Source organism: Durio zibethinus, chromosome 22 (genome assembly GCF_047325235.1).
Source record: "Durio zibethinus cultivar Kanyao isolate XHJ-2024 chromosome 22, ASM4732523v1, whole genome shotgun sequence".
Classification (NCBI taxonomy): Eukaryota; Viridiplantae; Streptophyta; class Magnoliopsida; order Malvales; family Malvaceae; genus Durio; species Durio zibethinus.
In genome coordinates, this window is record NC_143183.1 from 22,796,916 (window position 1) to 22,809,571 (window position 12,656).

A 12,656-nucleotide genomic window follows, 5' to 3' on the forward strand; every position below is an offset into this window, starting at 1 on the left:
ACGTGTAATTAGGGCAAAAGTCTCTTCATAGTCAATGCCATATGCTTGTGTAAATCTTTGAGCAACAAGATGAGCTTTGTAACATTACACTAACCCATTAGATCGAGTTTTAATCTTATAAGCCCACTTACAATAAATCATTGACTTATTAGAAGGTCATTCAACAATATCTCAAGTATGAGTTTTCTCAAGAGCATGAAGCTTTTCTTCTATTATTTGCTGTCATATAGGATTAGAGACAACTTCACAAAAATTATGAGGTTTATGTAATGTGGTTAAAGCATAATAATAGTGAAAATCACAAAGTTAAGTATTAGGTTCCCTTACCCGGGTGGAACGACAAAGTGAAGGCGATATGTATAATGAAAAGACATAGTAGAAGCCTTAGTTAGATTAGACATAGGTGGGGTAGAAGATAAATCACTATTTGGGTCAAAAAAACCTATAATAGTCTTCTCATTTGAAAAAAAATCAAAAGATAAATCTGTAAAAATACATAGAGAAGAACATGGTAAATGTAATGAGGACACACTAGTGAACTATTTATATTCCTAAAAAACTACATATCTTAAGATGTGAAAACATTTAGACATTGGATCATAACACTTATATCCCTTATATTCTATACCGTAATCCAAAAAATAACATAATCTAGCTCTAGGTTCAAGTTTAGTACTTTCATGAATAGAAAGTAGAACAAAGCAAGCACATCCGAAAACTTTATAAGAATAGTAATCAGATACCTTATTGTATATACACGTATTAGGAGACCGTGTACCTAACATGATTAATAGTGTAAACAACAATGAGAGTAGTTTCACCCCAAAAATATTCAGGAAGGAAAAAGAAAATGAAAATGGCACAAACTATGTCAAAAATATGATGATGTTTTCTTTTAGCGCGACTTTTTTGTTGTGAAATATATGGGCAAGACCTATAAGAAAGAGTCCTATCATCTTTTAACAAGTTATGAAATTTAATTTCTATATATTCAGTAGCATTGTCAAACTTGAAGATTTTTTTTTTTTTTAAAATGAGTTTGTATCATATTATTGAATTCACCAAAAATTATAAAAGTTCAGTTCTTTGTTTGTATAAATATATCTGAGTATAATAAAAGAAATCATCAATATATATATAACAAAGTAACATGAACCTTCTAAGGTTAGTGTGGAAGTTGGACCCCAAATATCATAATAGAATAAATCAAAAAGAGCAAATAAGATAAAATCATTTTTATTAAAAGGTAAAGCACTTTACTTTTCAAGTTGACAAGGCAAACAATCAAAAATATTATGAGAAATATTACCTAAGATACTAATGGAAACAAGTGAATTTATTCAAGAAATAGATGCATATTCTAGCTTAGAATGCAATAAATATAAAGAAATTGAAGAGTTGATTGTTTAAGATATAGCAATAATAATCAAATGTTGTGAAAATTTTAAAGTCTCGAGCTCAAAAACAATTCCAACCTTAAACCCTGTCTCAATTTTCTGACATGTTTGAAGATATGCACAATACAATTATATCATTGTAAAAAATGTAAATTAAGCCTAAGGTTACAAAGTTGGCCAACAAAAAAATAAATTTAAGGTAAGATTAGGAATAAGATCCTATTATTTTATTGCTTCTGACAGCAAGCGTGAAGTTTCTCTGAGGGTTGGTTCACCATTCCCGGACGAAAGTAAAGGTTTTTAATCAGCTCCTTCAACGTCAAAATCAATAAGTAGTTTTGTTTTCCCCGTTTACAGACCCGGACCTGGAATTTTTTTCCTGTATCTGCCGAGCTCCTGCCCCGTTTGCTATGTGTCAACTGCCACCACGTTGAGACTTCACCTTTACCCCGTAGTCTTTGCCCATCTTTCGATCACATTGGAACCTGAAATCACACTTTCTGACCCGTACTATGGTGCTATCGTACTCGTACTATATCAAATAGCTAGGCATAGCTTGACCGAAAGATCTTTGTAATAGGTGTTGGTTGAGTGAATTGGCTGATGCTTCTATTTGTACCACTTAAAAAAGATGTAATTAATGGTACCACTATCAGGAAGGTGCTGCGAAGTCCATCATTCTCTTTAAGCTAAAAAGGCTCCTTCGGACACCGGATCACCCTCGATATTACGGGAGTGGATCAGAAGCGAAGAAATGCCTTGCTGGGATATTTTAGAAAGCAAGTTCTGTTTTGATTGTGGAAAGACGCAAAGTACCGGTCTGTTGAGTTGCACGCTGCCGCTCCTAAGTCTCAGTTGGGGTCACCACAGCATAAGTATATAGATCGCTAGCTGCTACATTTCATTCGAAGTTTTCTGGCAAATAGGAGGATGGATCTCTCCTCGCCCCCTCCGATAGATCTCTCTACCGCCCGACAGGCATAAGCATATCTATTAGTCTTATATTACTATACGTACTCACTTCATTCTATATCTACATGATTGACCCCGCCTTTGGTAGGATTCCATTCCTGTGCCGCCAGCTCGTACTCCTTTGACAACGGCTTGAAGACCATTAAAGCATCGCTACTACAGCATTCAGAACTTCACTAGCACTGCCAAGCTATTTTAGCTCTTCCCATCTTGCCGCGCCTATAAACTAGATTAGATTATAGGGGTCAACTTGAAACTTGAAACAAGAAATTCCTGCTACAAGTCATACGATTGTTATGCGGATTTTTGCCTGGATCTCCTTCTTTGAGCCGGTAGCTAGAAAGGGAATTTTGGATCACTTGACATGGACTGGGTACACGAAGAAAATGAAAATGTGGTTGAAGAAAGGTTCGACCTATTTGAATGCGCCAATCCACTTCTTTTCTTCACTTTGGTAGGCCAAGGTGTAAGCCAACATAGATGAGCTAACCAGCATACTTTCTATGTTGAATAGAAGGCAGGTATCTTTCTTTTTGAATGAACTAAACCACCCCTCCAACGCAAAGCAAGGGAGGCTAGCGAATAAGCAGACGAGGACTCTACTACCCAAAGACAGCTGCTACTGGAGAAGAAAGACTCAGGAGTGGAACGGAGCGGAAGAGTTAAGGAAAAAGGCTCTAGAGAGAAGGGTGTAGTAAGCAAGAGATTTGTCTTTGTTCCAGAGGGGAATGAGTGTTGATGGATTGCCTACGGGGCAGGGTGAAAATGAGATCTCTTTCCTCTGGCATACAGTGACCTTCCATGCAAAGCATTGAATCGACCGAAAGCCTTTCTTTAGCGTGTAGGGGGGGGGGGACCTTGACTCTCCCAGTCATGTCAATCATTGCGATTGGCCGAAGACTAAAGCGAAGAGTGAATGAGAAGAGTGAATGAGATATACACAGTTTGTTTTGAGGTTTCAATATTACCGATATGGTTAGCTTTTAAGACAAATCCATTTATTGTTTTAATGATTAAACCATCAGGTATAAGCATCTTGCTTTTGAACAAAAAAGGATTAGCGGTCATATGATTTTCACAAGTAGTATCAAACAACCAAATATTACTTGATGTAGCAGCAAACATGGTATAAACATGAGATCAAGATAATATTTGATTAAGCAAAATTTGAATACTAGTGGTGGAGATTGTAATGGTCTCAAAAAAAGACTACGAAATGTTTGGTTTAGTGGTTGTTATCACAGCAGTTTTGTTAATGCATTTTGCTTTTGAACAAAAAAGGATTAGCGGTCATATGATTAAACCATTAGTAGCAAACAACCAAATATTACTTGATGTAGCAGCAAACATGGTATAAACATGAGATCAAGATAATATTTGATTAAGCAAAGTTTGAATATTAAACCTCCCTCTTAGGTGGTAGCTGGCTAGGTAGCTGGCTAGGCAGCTTTGTGGGCATCACATCACTAAAGGTCTTCAGCACCTTTAGCACCTCCAAGGGTGACTCAGTCTCCTTCTCCCTTGGCTCATTTATTGTTTTAATGATTAAACCATCAGGTATAAGCATCTTGCTTTTAAACAAAAAAGGATTAGCGGTCATATGATTTTCACAAGTAGTATCAAACAACCAAATATTACTTGATGTAGCAGCAAACATGGTTTAAACATGAGATCAAGATAATATTTGATTAAGCAAAGTTTGAATATTAGTGGTGGAGATTGTAATGGTCTCAAAAAAAGACTACAAAATGTTTGGTTTAGTGGTTGTTATCACAGCAGTTTTGTTAATGCAAGGATCATGAATTAAACTACCATTACGATGATATTTAGCTCTACATTTTTGAATGGGATGATTAGTCCTCTCACATCATTAACAAGACTTGTAGAAAGTAGAACTAATACTTTTCTGAGAAGTAATAGCAATAATAGTATCATCACTATGAGTCCGACTCATATACAACTAAGTTTTCTCAAATATCAATTCCATAAGAGCATTATCCATAGTTAATAATAGATGTCAGCGTACAAGTGAAGACCTAATATTCTCAAATTCATCTCAAAATGTTATTAGAAATTGAATAAGATGAATTTGATTTGATAAGGAATAAAATTACTAGCATCACTTTCATCCTTGAATTTTGACTCAGAAATTTCAAGCATATCCCATAAATGTTGCATTTTAGAATGAAAATCATTAATCGACTAACTTGGTTCTTGACGAAAGAGAGATAAGGTGATCAAAATATGATATTGATGAGCAAAGATAGTAAAGCTATATCGTGTGATAAAAAAATCTTAAACATCTTTAGCAAGTTCAAATTGTCCAAAATATACATTGATAAAAGGAAGAGTGGTGTTAGTGAACCATGTCAGAATTCCATGATTCTTACTTTTCCATTCCTCTTATCGATTTGCAAATTTATCATCAGATTTTTTTTCTTTTTGGTACTTTCCGTTCTCTGATAGCAGCAAGCCATAATTTCATTCCCTTTAGATGATGACTCATAACCGTAACCCACTTATTATAGTTATTTTCATCAAGGATAATTGAAATTGATTGTACATTTTCTCATTGAATACCTGCCATTAAGCTTTTGAAAAAAAAATTAAATGGAGATATGGAAAGTTATGAGTATTGATATAAAAGATGAATCTTAAAGATTGAAAGAGAAAACAAAAAAAAAATGAAGCGTGGAAACAAAATTAAAGTTAGAAATGAAAATCAACCAAATATGAGAATAAGTAAATATTAGTTACTTCAAGGTGATTCACTTTTGAAATAAACAATAAAATCACTCTGATACTATAAAAAAGAAGAAAATGATGAAAATTTTATTATAATAACTTATGTTTTATAATGAGGCTTAAAGCCTATTTATGCAAATGTAAAACGTTACAAAATAAAAAATACAATAAATAAAAATAATGACTAAATCTATTCATATAATCATTTAATCAATATTTAATATTCTCTAAATCAAAATTAAATTAAATTAAAATATTACTAAAATAATATTATCAATCTAAAATATTATCAAAATATTACTAAAATATCATTGAGACCTTTTAGTCAGCACAATGGTTGTAAATCCTTACACGTTAGGCATTCCTTAACCCGATGCAGAATAGAACACAAAAAGCAACTCCGAGGCTTCCACTCCTTGCCTTTGTCTGAGGCAGCTTTGTCGATTTTAGTCTCGTGAATTTTGGGTTTCTCATCAACGCCCCTCGTTGGATAAGGAGCTGCTACTGGTGTATCCCATTGTTGCCTTTCCTTACAAATTTTAGAAACTTAATGCATTCAAACTCAATCAAAGATTCTATTACTGTAATGGCCCAACTCAATTCTTGCATGCCTTTTTGTTACAGATCGGTTTTTACCCATGGCTTCAGTTCATCCATGAAGGAGACTAATGCCTTCTTTTTGCTCATATCTTGGATGAACAGCAACAAATCTAAGAGCTATCTTTAATAATTTCGCACTCTTCCTCTTTGAGTAAGCTGACAAAGGTTCCTTCGAGCTTCATCTCCTGCATACCATGGCTTGAACTGTTGCCGTAGTTCTACCACAAACTCATCCCAGGTGGTGATTGCTTGCTCACCACGTTGGATACTATCATACCTACGACGCCACTATAAAAGAGCCAACATATCTGCAATGGCAACCTAACAATTCTCTAGTAGGGTATCCATAGATGTTAGCATATCTCCCGAACTAGCTTTCCTTTCCCTTCTGTAGGTGGGTGATCCTCATGCCCATCATTTGAGCCTCTACCTGATGATCTTTAGCCATGCCTGATATAATATAAATCTAAATGAAAAAGTCAATTTTTTGTTCACAATTATATAAAGTATATATATTATTTTAGTATAAAAACTAAGATTTACATATGTGATATATCATGAAAGATTTTTTCATGTTTAATTTTGAAACTTTATCATGTCAAATTTTTGTGATGAAAATTTGATTGCCCTATTTTTTATAAAGAAGAAAATATTGATTGTGAGAAGAAATTATAAATATATATTTAATAATTATTTAATTTAAAAAATTTTAAATTTTTAAAATTGTAGTTTATCCAAGTTTAATTTTAAATTAAGATAAAAGAGGTTAGTATAATTTTAAATTTAAATATGTGTGTAATTTTAAATTTAAATAAGATATCTTTCTTTTTTATTTTAAATTATAGACAAATAAAGGCAAAAAAAATTAGTAAATAATAGTGGTTCAATGACAAACTTTATTTATTTAAATTTATGTAAATATTGATTTAGATAGTATATAATTTTTTATAATTTCTAAGATTTAGGGATTTAACTTTTAAAAACTATTTAAATTTTATATTTCATATACATAAATAAGAGTGAGGTACGAGATATATTTTATCAGGTTTAAATTAAGATAAATGTAAATTTTGAAACTTTAAAATTTTTAAACTTTAAAATTTTTAAAAATTAAATAATTGATTGAATAAATTTATTTAAAACTATCATATGTGTCAATAGTATAGATTATCCTCTTAAACATTCACCTAAGTAAATTTTATCAAAAAATTATGTATGTTGTAGTATAATATAACATATGATTGCTTCTTTTATTTTATTAATAATTACATTGTTATTTTAAATTTTAAAATTATTTATTATCTATAGATTTGTAAATCATTTAAAAAAATAATTTTATTGTCAGAAAGTATGTCTATAGAAAATTTTAAAAGTGTCTAATTTTTTTTCAAATTTTTAAAATTTTTTTATTTTTAAAGATATTTATGGACACTCTACTTCAAATCATAAATTCAACTCGGATTTCAATATTTTGATTTTCTTATTATTTAGTAACGTATACCTATTGTATATATTATAAATTTATTTTTAAAATGATTTATACTTAAATTTTCAAATACTTAGTTTTTGTAAAATATTTTAAAAAAGTGCATTTAGATGAACCAATAATAATTGATCGGTAATAATTGGGTTAACATTACGAATGGTCTCTAAATTATAATAAAATATTTAATTTAATATTTGAGTTTTAAAATTTTTTAATGTAGTACATGAATTATGAATTTATTAACTAATATGATATTTATCCTTAATATGGTTAATTTTAAATGATAACATATAATAGATAAATAATCATTCAAGTATCATATTAATTAATAGATTTATAGTTTATATACCATATTAGATATATTTAAAGTGTATATATATATATATATATCATATTGAACATTTTATTATAATTCAGAGACTATTTATAATGTTAACTCATAATAATTATATATAAATAAAAATATTTTTAAGTTTTAAATTCGAAATATAAATAATTGAATTTCTTTTTTATATTAATGCAATATCAAAGTAATGGTTATTCGAAGAGAAAATATTGAGACTTACCATTCTTAGATTATAAAAATTTTTGCTATATATATGCTTCGTTCAATAAATTTCGTTTGCAAGTTAATTGTGATGGTCTGTGTTAGACTTTGTGTATAAAAAACAAACTAAAAATATTTGAAATCAAATCCAAATTTCAACAAAGTTACTTGTTGTTTACTACCAAAACATGAGTACATTTTATTGCAGTATTATTGACATGCAATTTATTCATTAAAGAAATTAACACTAGTAAGTTACCAAGAATATTTCCATGACAAAATTTTCAAATAAATAAGCTCAACGCTTGTCACACAAATTGCTACTTAATAATAAAATAAAATAAAATAAAATAAAAACACAAGCAAAACATTTGTTTACAAAAAAATCAAAAACATTTTATGTGAATAAAGAAGGGGTTAGGGTATAGATTTAAGTACCAAAGTCCAATCTGTGATTATTTGGATCTCAATTGGGCTAATAACCAACCAAATTTTCGAAAAAAGAAAAGGCCCACAACATTCCATAAAAGCCCTTAAAATTGGATGAAAATTTATTGGAGGAAAAAACTGGGATAAAGCGTGTTGGTAATCCTAAACTTTTCGAAACTAGGTGACCAGTATTTGATTCGGTGCAAAGATTTTTCTTTCTATCCATTAGGGATCAGCGGTAGGCAGCGGACATACGCACTTCCCAAGTTTGAAGTTCCCATCAAAAGAAAAGAAAAAGACACCTGTGTGACTGTGAGTTGATAATATTGATAAGATCCAAACCAGTCCAAGCAGTAGGCAGCAAGCAGACACTGAAGTGGAATCAAATAAAGATGATGGACAGCCGCTGAGCAGGAGTGCTGAGTGGTGTGATGTGACCCCTGTTTTCCATGATGATGTTCCGAATCCAGTAGTCCCCATAGCCTGCAAGGAAGAATTCCGGGAAACAATGGACTACTTTCGAGCCCTCTACCGAGCTGATGAACGCTCCCCTCGTGCCCCCCATCTCACCCGCCAAGCCATCCTTGACAATCCTGGCAATTACACTGTAATATTATATATATATATATATATATCTAGTATATGCCTTGTTTCTTCTTTTTAATGCCTTCATTAAACTCTATATTTCTTTTTTATTGTGGGTGAAGGTGTGGCATTTTAGGCGACTCCTACTCCAGACCCTTAATGCTGATTTGTATGATGGACTGGATTTCCTTCAACAGATTGCCAATTCTAATTCCAAGAACTATCGATTGTGGTGAGTGGCGTTATTGCCTCATCTTACTGTCTTTCATTTTTCTCTTTGTATAATTGATTCATACTGAAACAAATGTTTGATCTTGACATTTTCATTCAAGGGATCATGTTACTTATTTAGGTTAGCCCTCTACTGACCGTGCAGATGTTGATAATGAATGATTTTTCACTTGTTTTCTGTAAATGGTGCTGGCACATTATTTACCTTTGGACAGCACAAATGGTCTTTAGAGATCCTCTTGTTTGCAATTGGAACAGTTGGAAAGAAATAAAAAGAAATCGAATTCTATAGAAGAACTCATTTACAAATAATTCAAATGAATTCATTTGGTTTTTAATGTTTTTGTAACAAATAGAGATGGTGTATTTACTTAGCTTCTGTTTAGTAGGCACTTTTGTTACTTTCCTTTGGTCCTGGAAGCAAAAATGTAAAAAGCACATTTGAATGCAAAAAAAAAAAATTTTTTTTGAAGGTTTATACATAGGATATGTAAGTTCTTTATACGGGAAAAGGTTTGCTTCTATTTTTATATAGACTAATTCTTCTACAATTGCTTTGACATTTTAACTATTTGTTCTTTTTTTTTTCTTTTTCTATTTGAGGCAGGAAGGATTTGAATCAGGTTCTTTGAATACTTTGAGTAGAGAGATATATTTAACTATCATTGAGTCAAATGTTCGAATATAATATTTTTTCATTTCTAATAAATTATAATTTTATTTTTTACCTGTTACTTTTACTTCATAACAACTTTTCAAAAAACCAAAGATCAAATAGCAAAAGTATCGACCAAGTGGAGTCTCAACTTTTCTTTGGTACCTTTAACTTTGTGATGCGATTTCTTATGCACTAAATTGTAATGTGTTTGTGTGTGTGTTTTATCTATTGAAAGGGAGAAACTAAAAGTGTAGAATTGTGTGAATTTACAGAGAATGCATTCCCCTCTTGTTTAACACAAATGTTTGATCTGATTTGTGATGGTAGTAGTGGGATCATGACTTCAAAATCTTATAAGTCAGAAACTATGGCTTGTCGTAAGTTTTGGATTTTCAAATGAATTCTACAAAATTTGAGGATCTTATTTATTCGAAGCATGCTCTCAATGTTTGCAATGATGTGCTCTGATTTTAGCAATTCACATGCAAACATGCATGTTATGTGCTAGTTGTATGCTCAATTTATTATGGAAATGGTCAATGCATCTTGGTCAAATGCAAGTTATGCCTGATTATTCCTGAGCGCCATGAATGTTGTTTAAATCTATTACCAGATCATGAATTTTCAGGTCTTTATTAAACTTTTTGGTTGGTTTCATGTTTAATGATCTCTTTAATTTCTTTTCCGTACCTCATTCACTGTAAAAATCTTATTATAAAATTCTTTATGTATCACCGGCGTTGGGTTGTTGAGAGATTGGGAACCGATGCTAGAGCTAAGGAACTTCGACTTACTAGGAAGATACCATCACTTGTTGCCAAAAATTATTATGCGTGGTCACATAGGCAGGTTGGTTAAACATCTATTTTAGATTATAATGGAAAGGACCCATTGAAACCTCTTTTATTTCCTGACTTTTCATTGGCTTAGGAAGTGGCTAAGCTCCATAGCAACTATTATAGTTTATGTGAAAATTGAAATTAATTAGTGGGTATATTTTTCCCTCTTTGTATGTAGTGGGTGCTGCAAGCACTGGGAGGCTGGGAAGATGAACTTGATTACTGTCAGAATCTTCTTGAGGAAGATATTTTTAATAATTCTGCTTGGAATCATGCATGGATGAATTATCCTCTACTGCTGTATGGATCCTAACCTTATATACGATGACAATGATAATACCAGACCATCTGCCATGGTTCTTCTCAGTCTCTATCAAATACTTTCTTAACATCATAATCCTGACAATGAGAGCGCATGAAGATGCCCCCGGGGTCTTTACAAAGACAACATTGAGGTTTGGATTAACGATCCTCAGGTCTCCTTAGTATGTTTGAAGATAATTAACACCAAGAGCAAGTATGTTTTTGCTCTTAATACATTTCTGGATCTTCTATGTCGTGGTTTTCAACCAAGCTAAGAGTTCAGAGATGCTGTGGATGCTCTGTGGACTTCAGACACTCACCAACTAGATTCTGACCTGGCAAAAGCAATTTGTTACGTCTTGGAGCACGTGGATTCTTTGAGAGCAAGCTATTGGATGTGGCGCAAAAGCAAGCTTCCTGTGGCAGCCTGATAAACGATGGAAAAATGGGATGAGCAGTGTTTGAACCATCGCTGCCCTTTGTGAAAAATGCTGTGTCTGTTGGTCGTTTAGCCCATGACTAAAAATCACTTTTGCACTTAATTTTTTATTATATTATGCTATTATTTTATTTTGAAGTTTATTATTAGTATCATAAAAATATAACTAAAAATAATATGATTAATTAATTCAAATTTAAAACAGTTCAAAACTAAATTGAGTATATATAAATTTTTTTACTCATTTTAAATTTTATTTTAATTAAAAATTAATATAATATATAAAATTATAAAAATGAATTAATATGATTCGATTTTAATTGATTTTAGAAAAATCAACAACTTAGTAATTATTCAAAAACTAAAATGATTGAACATGATCAAGATTTGAATTGAAATAGTAAGTCAATTAGAATTTATTTATTTATTTTATGTAAAAATTTAAAAATTTCTTTTTTAAGCTTTTTTCTTTCATTTTTAATGTTTTATTTTTATTATCTTTATGGTAGATTTAATTAATTAATTTTTAAGAATGTTTTTAAATGGAAATTAAAATTATAAATAATTAAGTAAACTCTTTTTTATTTGTATTTAAGAAAATTTGAAGCCATTTTTAAACAAAAAGAAACATATATTAATTATTGAGTCAAAATTATTTGCATAAGTAAATAATTGATTGTACTATAAATAAAAGTAAATAATAAAACTTGACTCAATCTAATATATCTTTGATCTTCCGTCTTAAACTTTCTCAAAATTATGAAAAAAAATTCAAAATTGTTGAAATGCTAAGTATATAATTAAATAAAGATTTATTAAATGAATTTTATTAATGAATGCCTTTAGTTACATTATAATTCATAGTGATATTTTGGTTAAAATACCAAAAAAGTTCTTGAATTATTTTACTTTTCTAAATAATTTCTCATACTTATATTATACAAAAATAAGTCATTATCTTTTAATTTGTATTCAAATAAATTTTTATTTCAAACCAAAAGTTGATTTTGTGTGAATAATTGATTTAGGTACAAATTAAAGATTAAGAATTTATTTGAATACAAATTAGAGCTTAAGCATTTATTTAAGTGCACATTAAAGATTAATAGGTTATTTGGGTACAATAAAATTGTATGGGGTTACTTAAGTAAAGTGATAAAGTTTAAGGGTTTTTTTTTTCTTGTCATTTTAGCCTAATATTTTTATATTAAATTTAATAGCGATAATTAATTTGATGAATTTCAATATTTTTGAACAAATATTACATAACATGGTAAACTTAAAAATTTTGATATAATAGTGAATATTATTTAATTGATACAATGGAGAAAATAAAGGAGTATATAATGTTTCTCCTAATAAAAAAGTTGTATATTAATCTTAGAAAATTTGAAATCAATATATTTGTATTTTTTTATTGAAATA

The 12,656-nt window shown here is 30.4% G+C and overlaps 1 protein-coding gene across 3 annotated transcripts; it reads left to right on the forward strand.

Annotated features, from left to right (window-relative positions):
- The first annotated feature begins 8,306 nt into the window (after nt 1–8,306).
- Nucleotides 8,307–11,374, forward strand: LOC111306992 (protein farnesyltransferase/geranylgeranyltransferase type-1 subunit alpha-like). 3 transcript variants are annotated; one of them, XR_016332106.1, is made up of 4 exons: nt 8,307–8,783; nt 8,884–8,993; nt 9,138–10,499; nt 10,668–11,374. XR_016332106.1 is itself a non-coding variant. In XM_022905068.2 (3 exons), exons 1-3 carry the CDS (start codon nt 8,685–8,687, stop codon nt 10,771–10,773), a joined length of 315 nt encoding a protein of 104 aa, XP_022760803.2. In that variant the 5' UTR covers nt 8,325–8,684; the 3' UTR covers nt 10,774–11,374. The 3 variants fall into 3 exon arrangements, 1 of the variants encoding a protein (XP_022760803.2); XR_016332107.1 differs by having other exon boundaries at nt 8,312–8,783; nt 10,404–10,499; XM_022905068.2 differs by lacking the exon at nt 9,138–10,499 and having other exon boundaries at nt 8,325–8,783.
- The last annotated feature ends 1,282 nt before the right edge of the window (nt 11,375–12,656 follow it).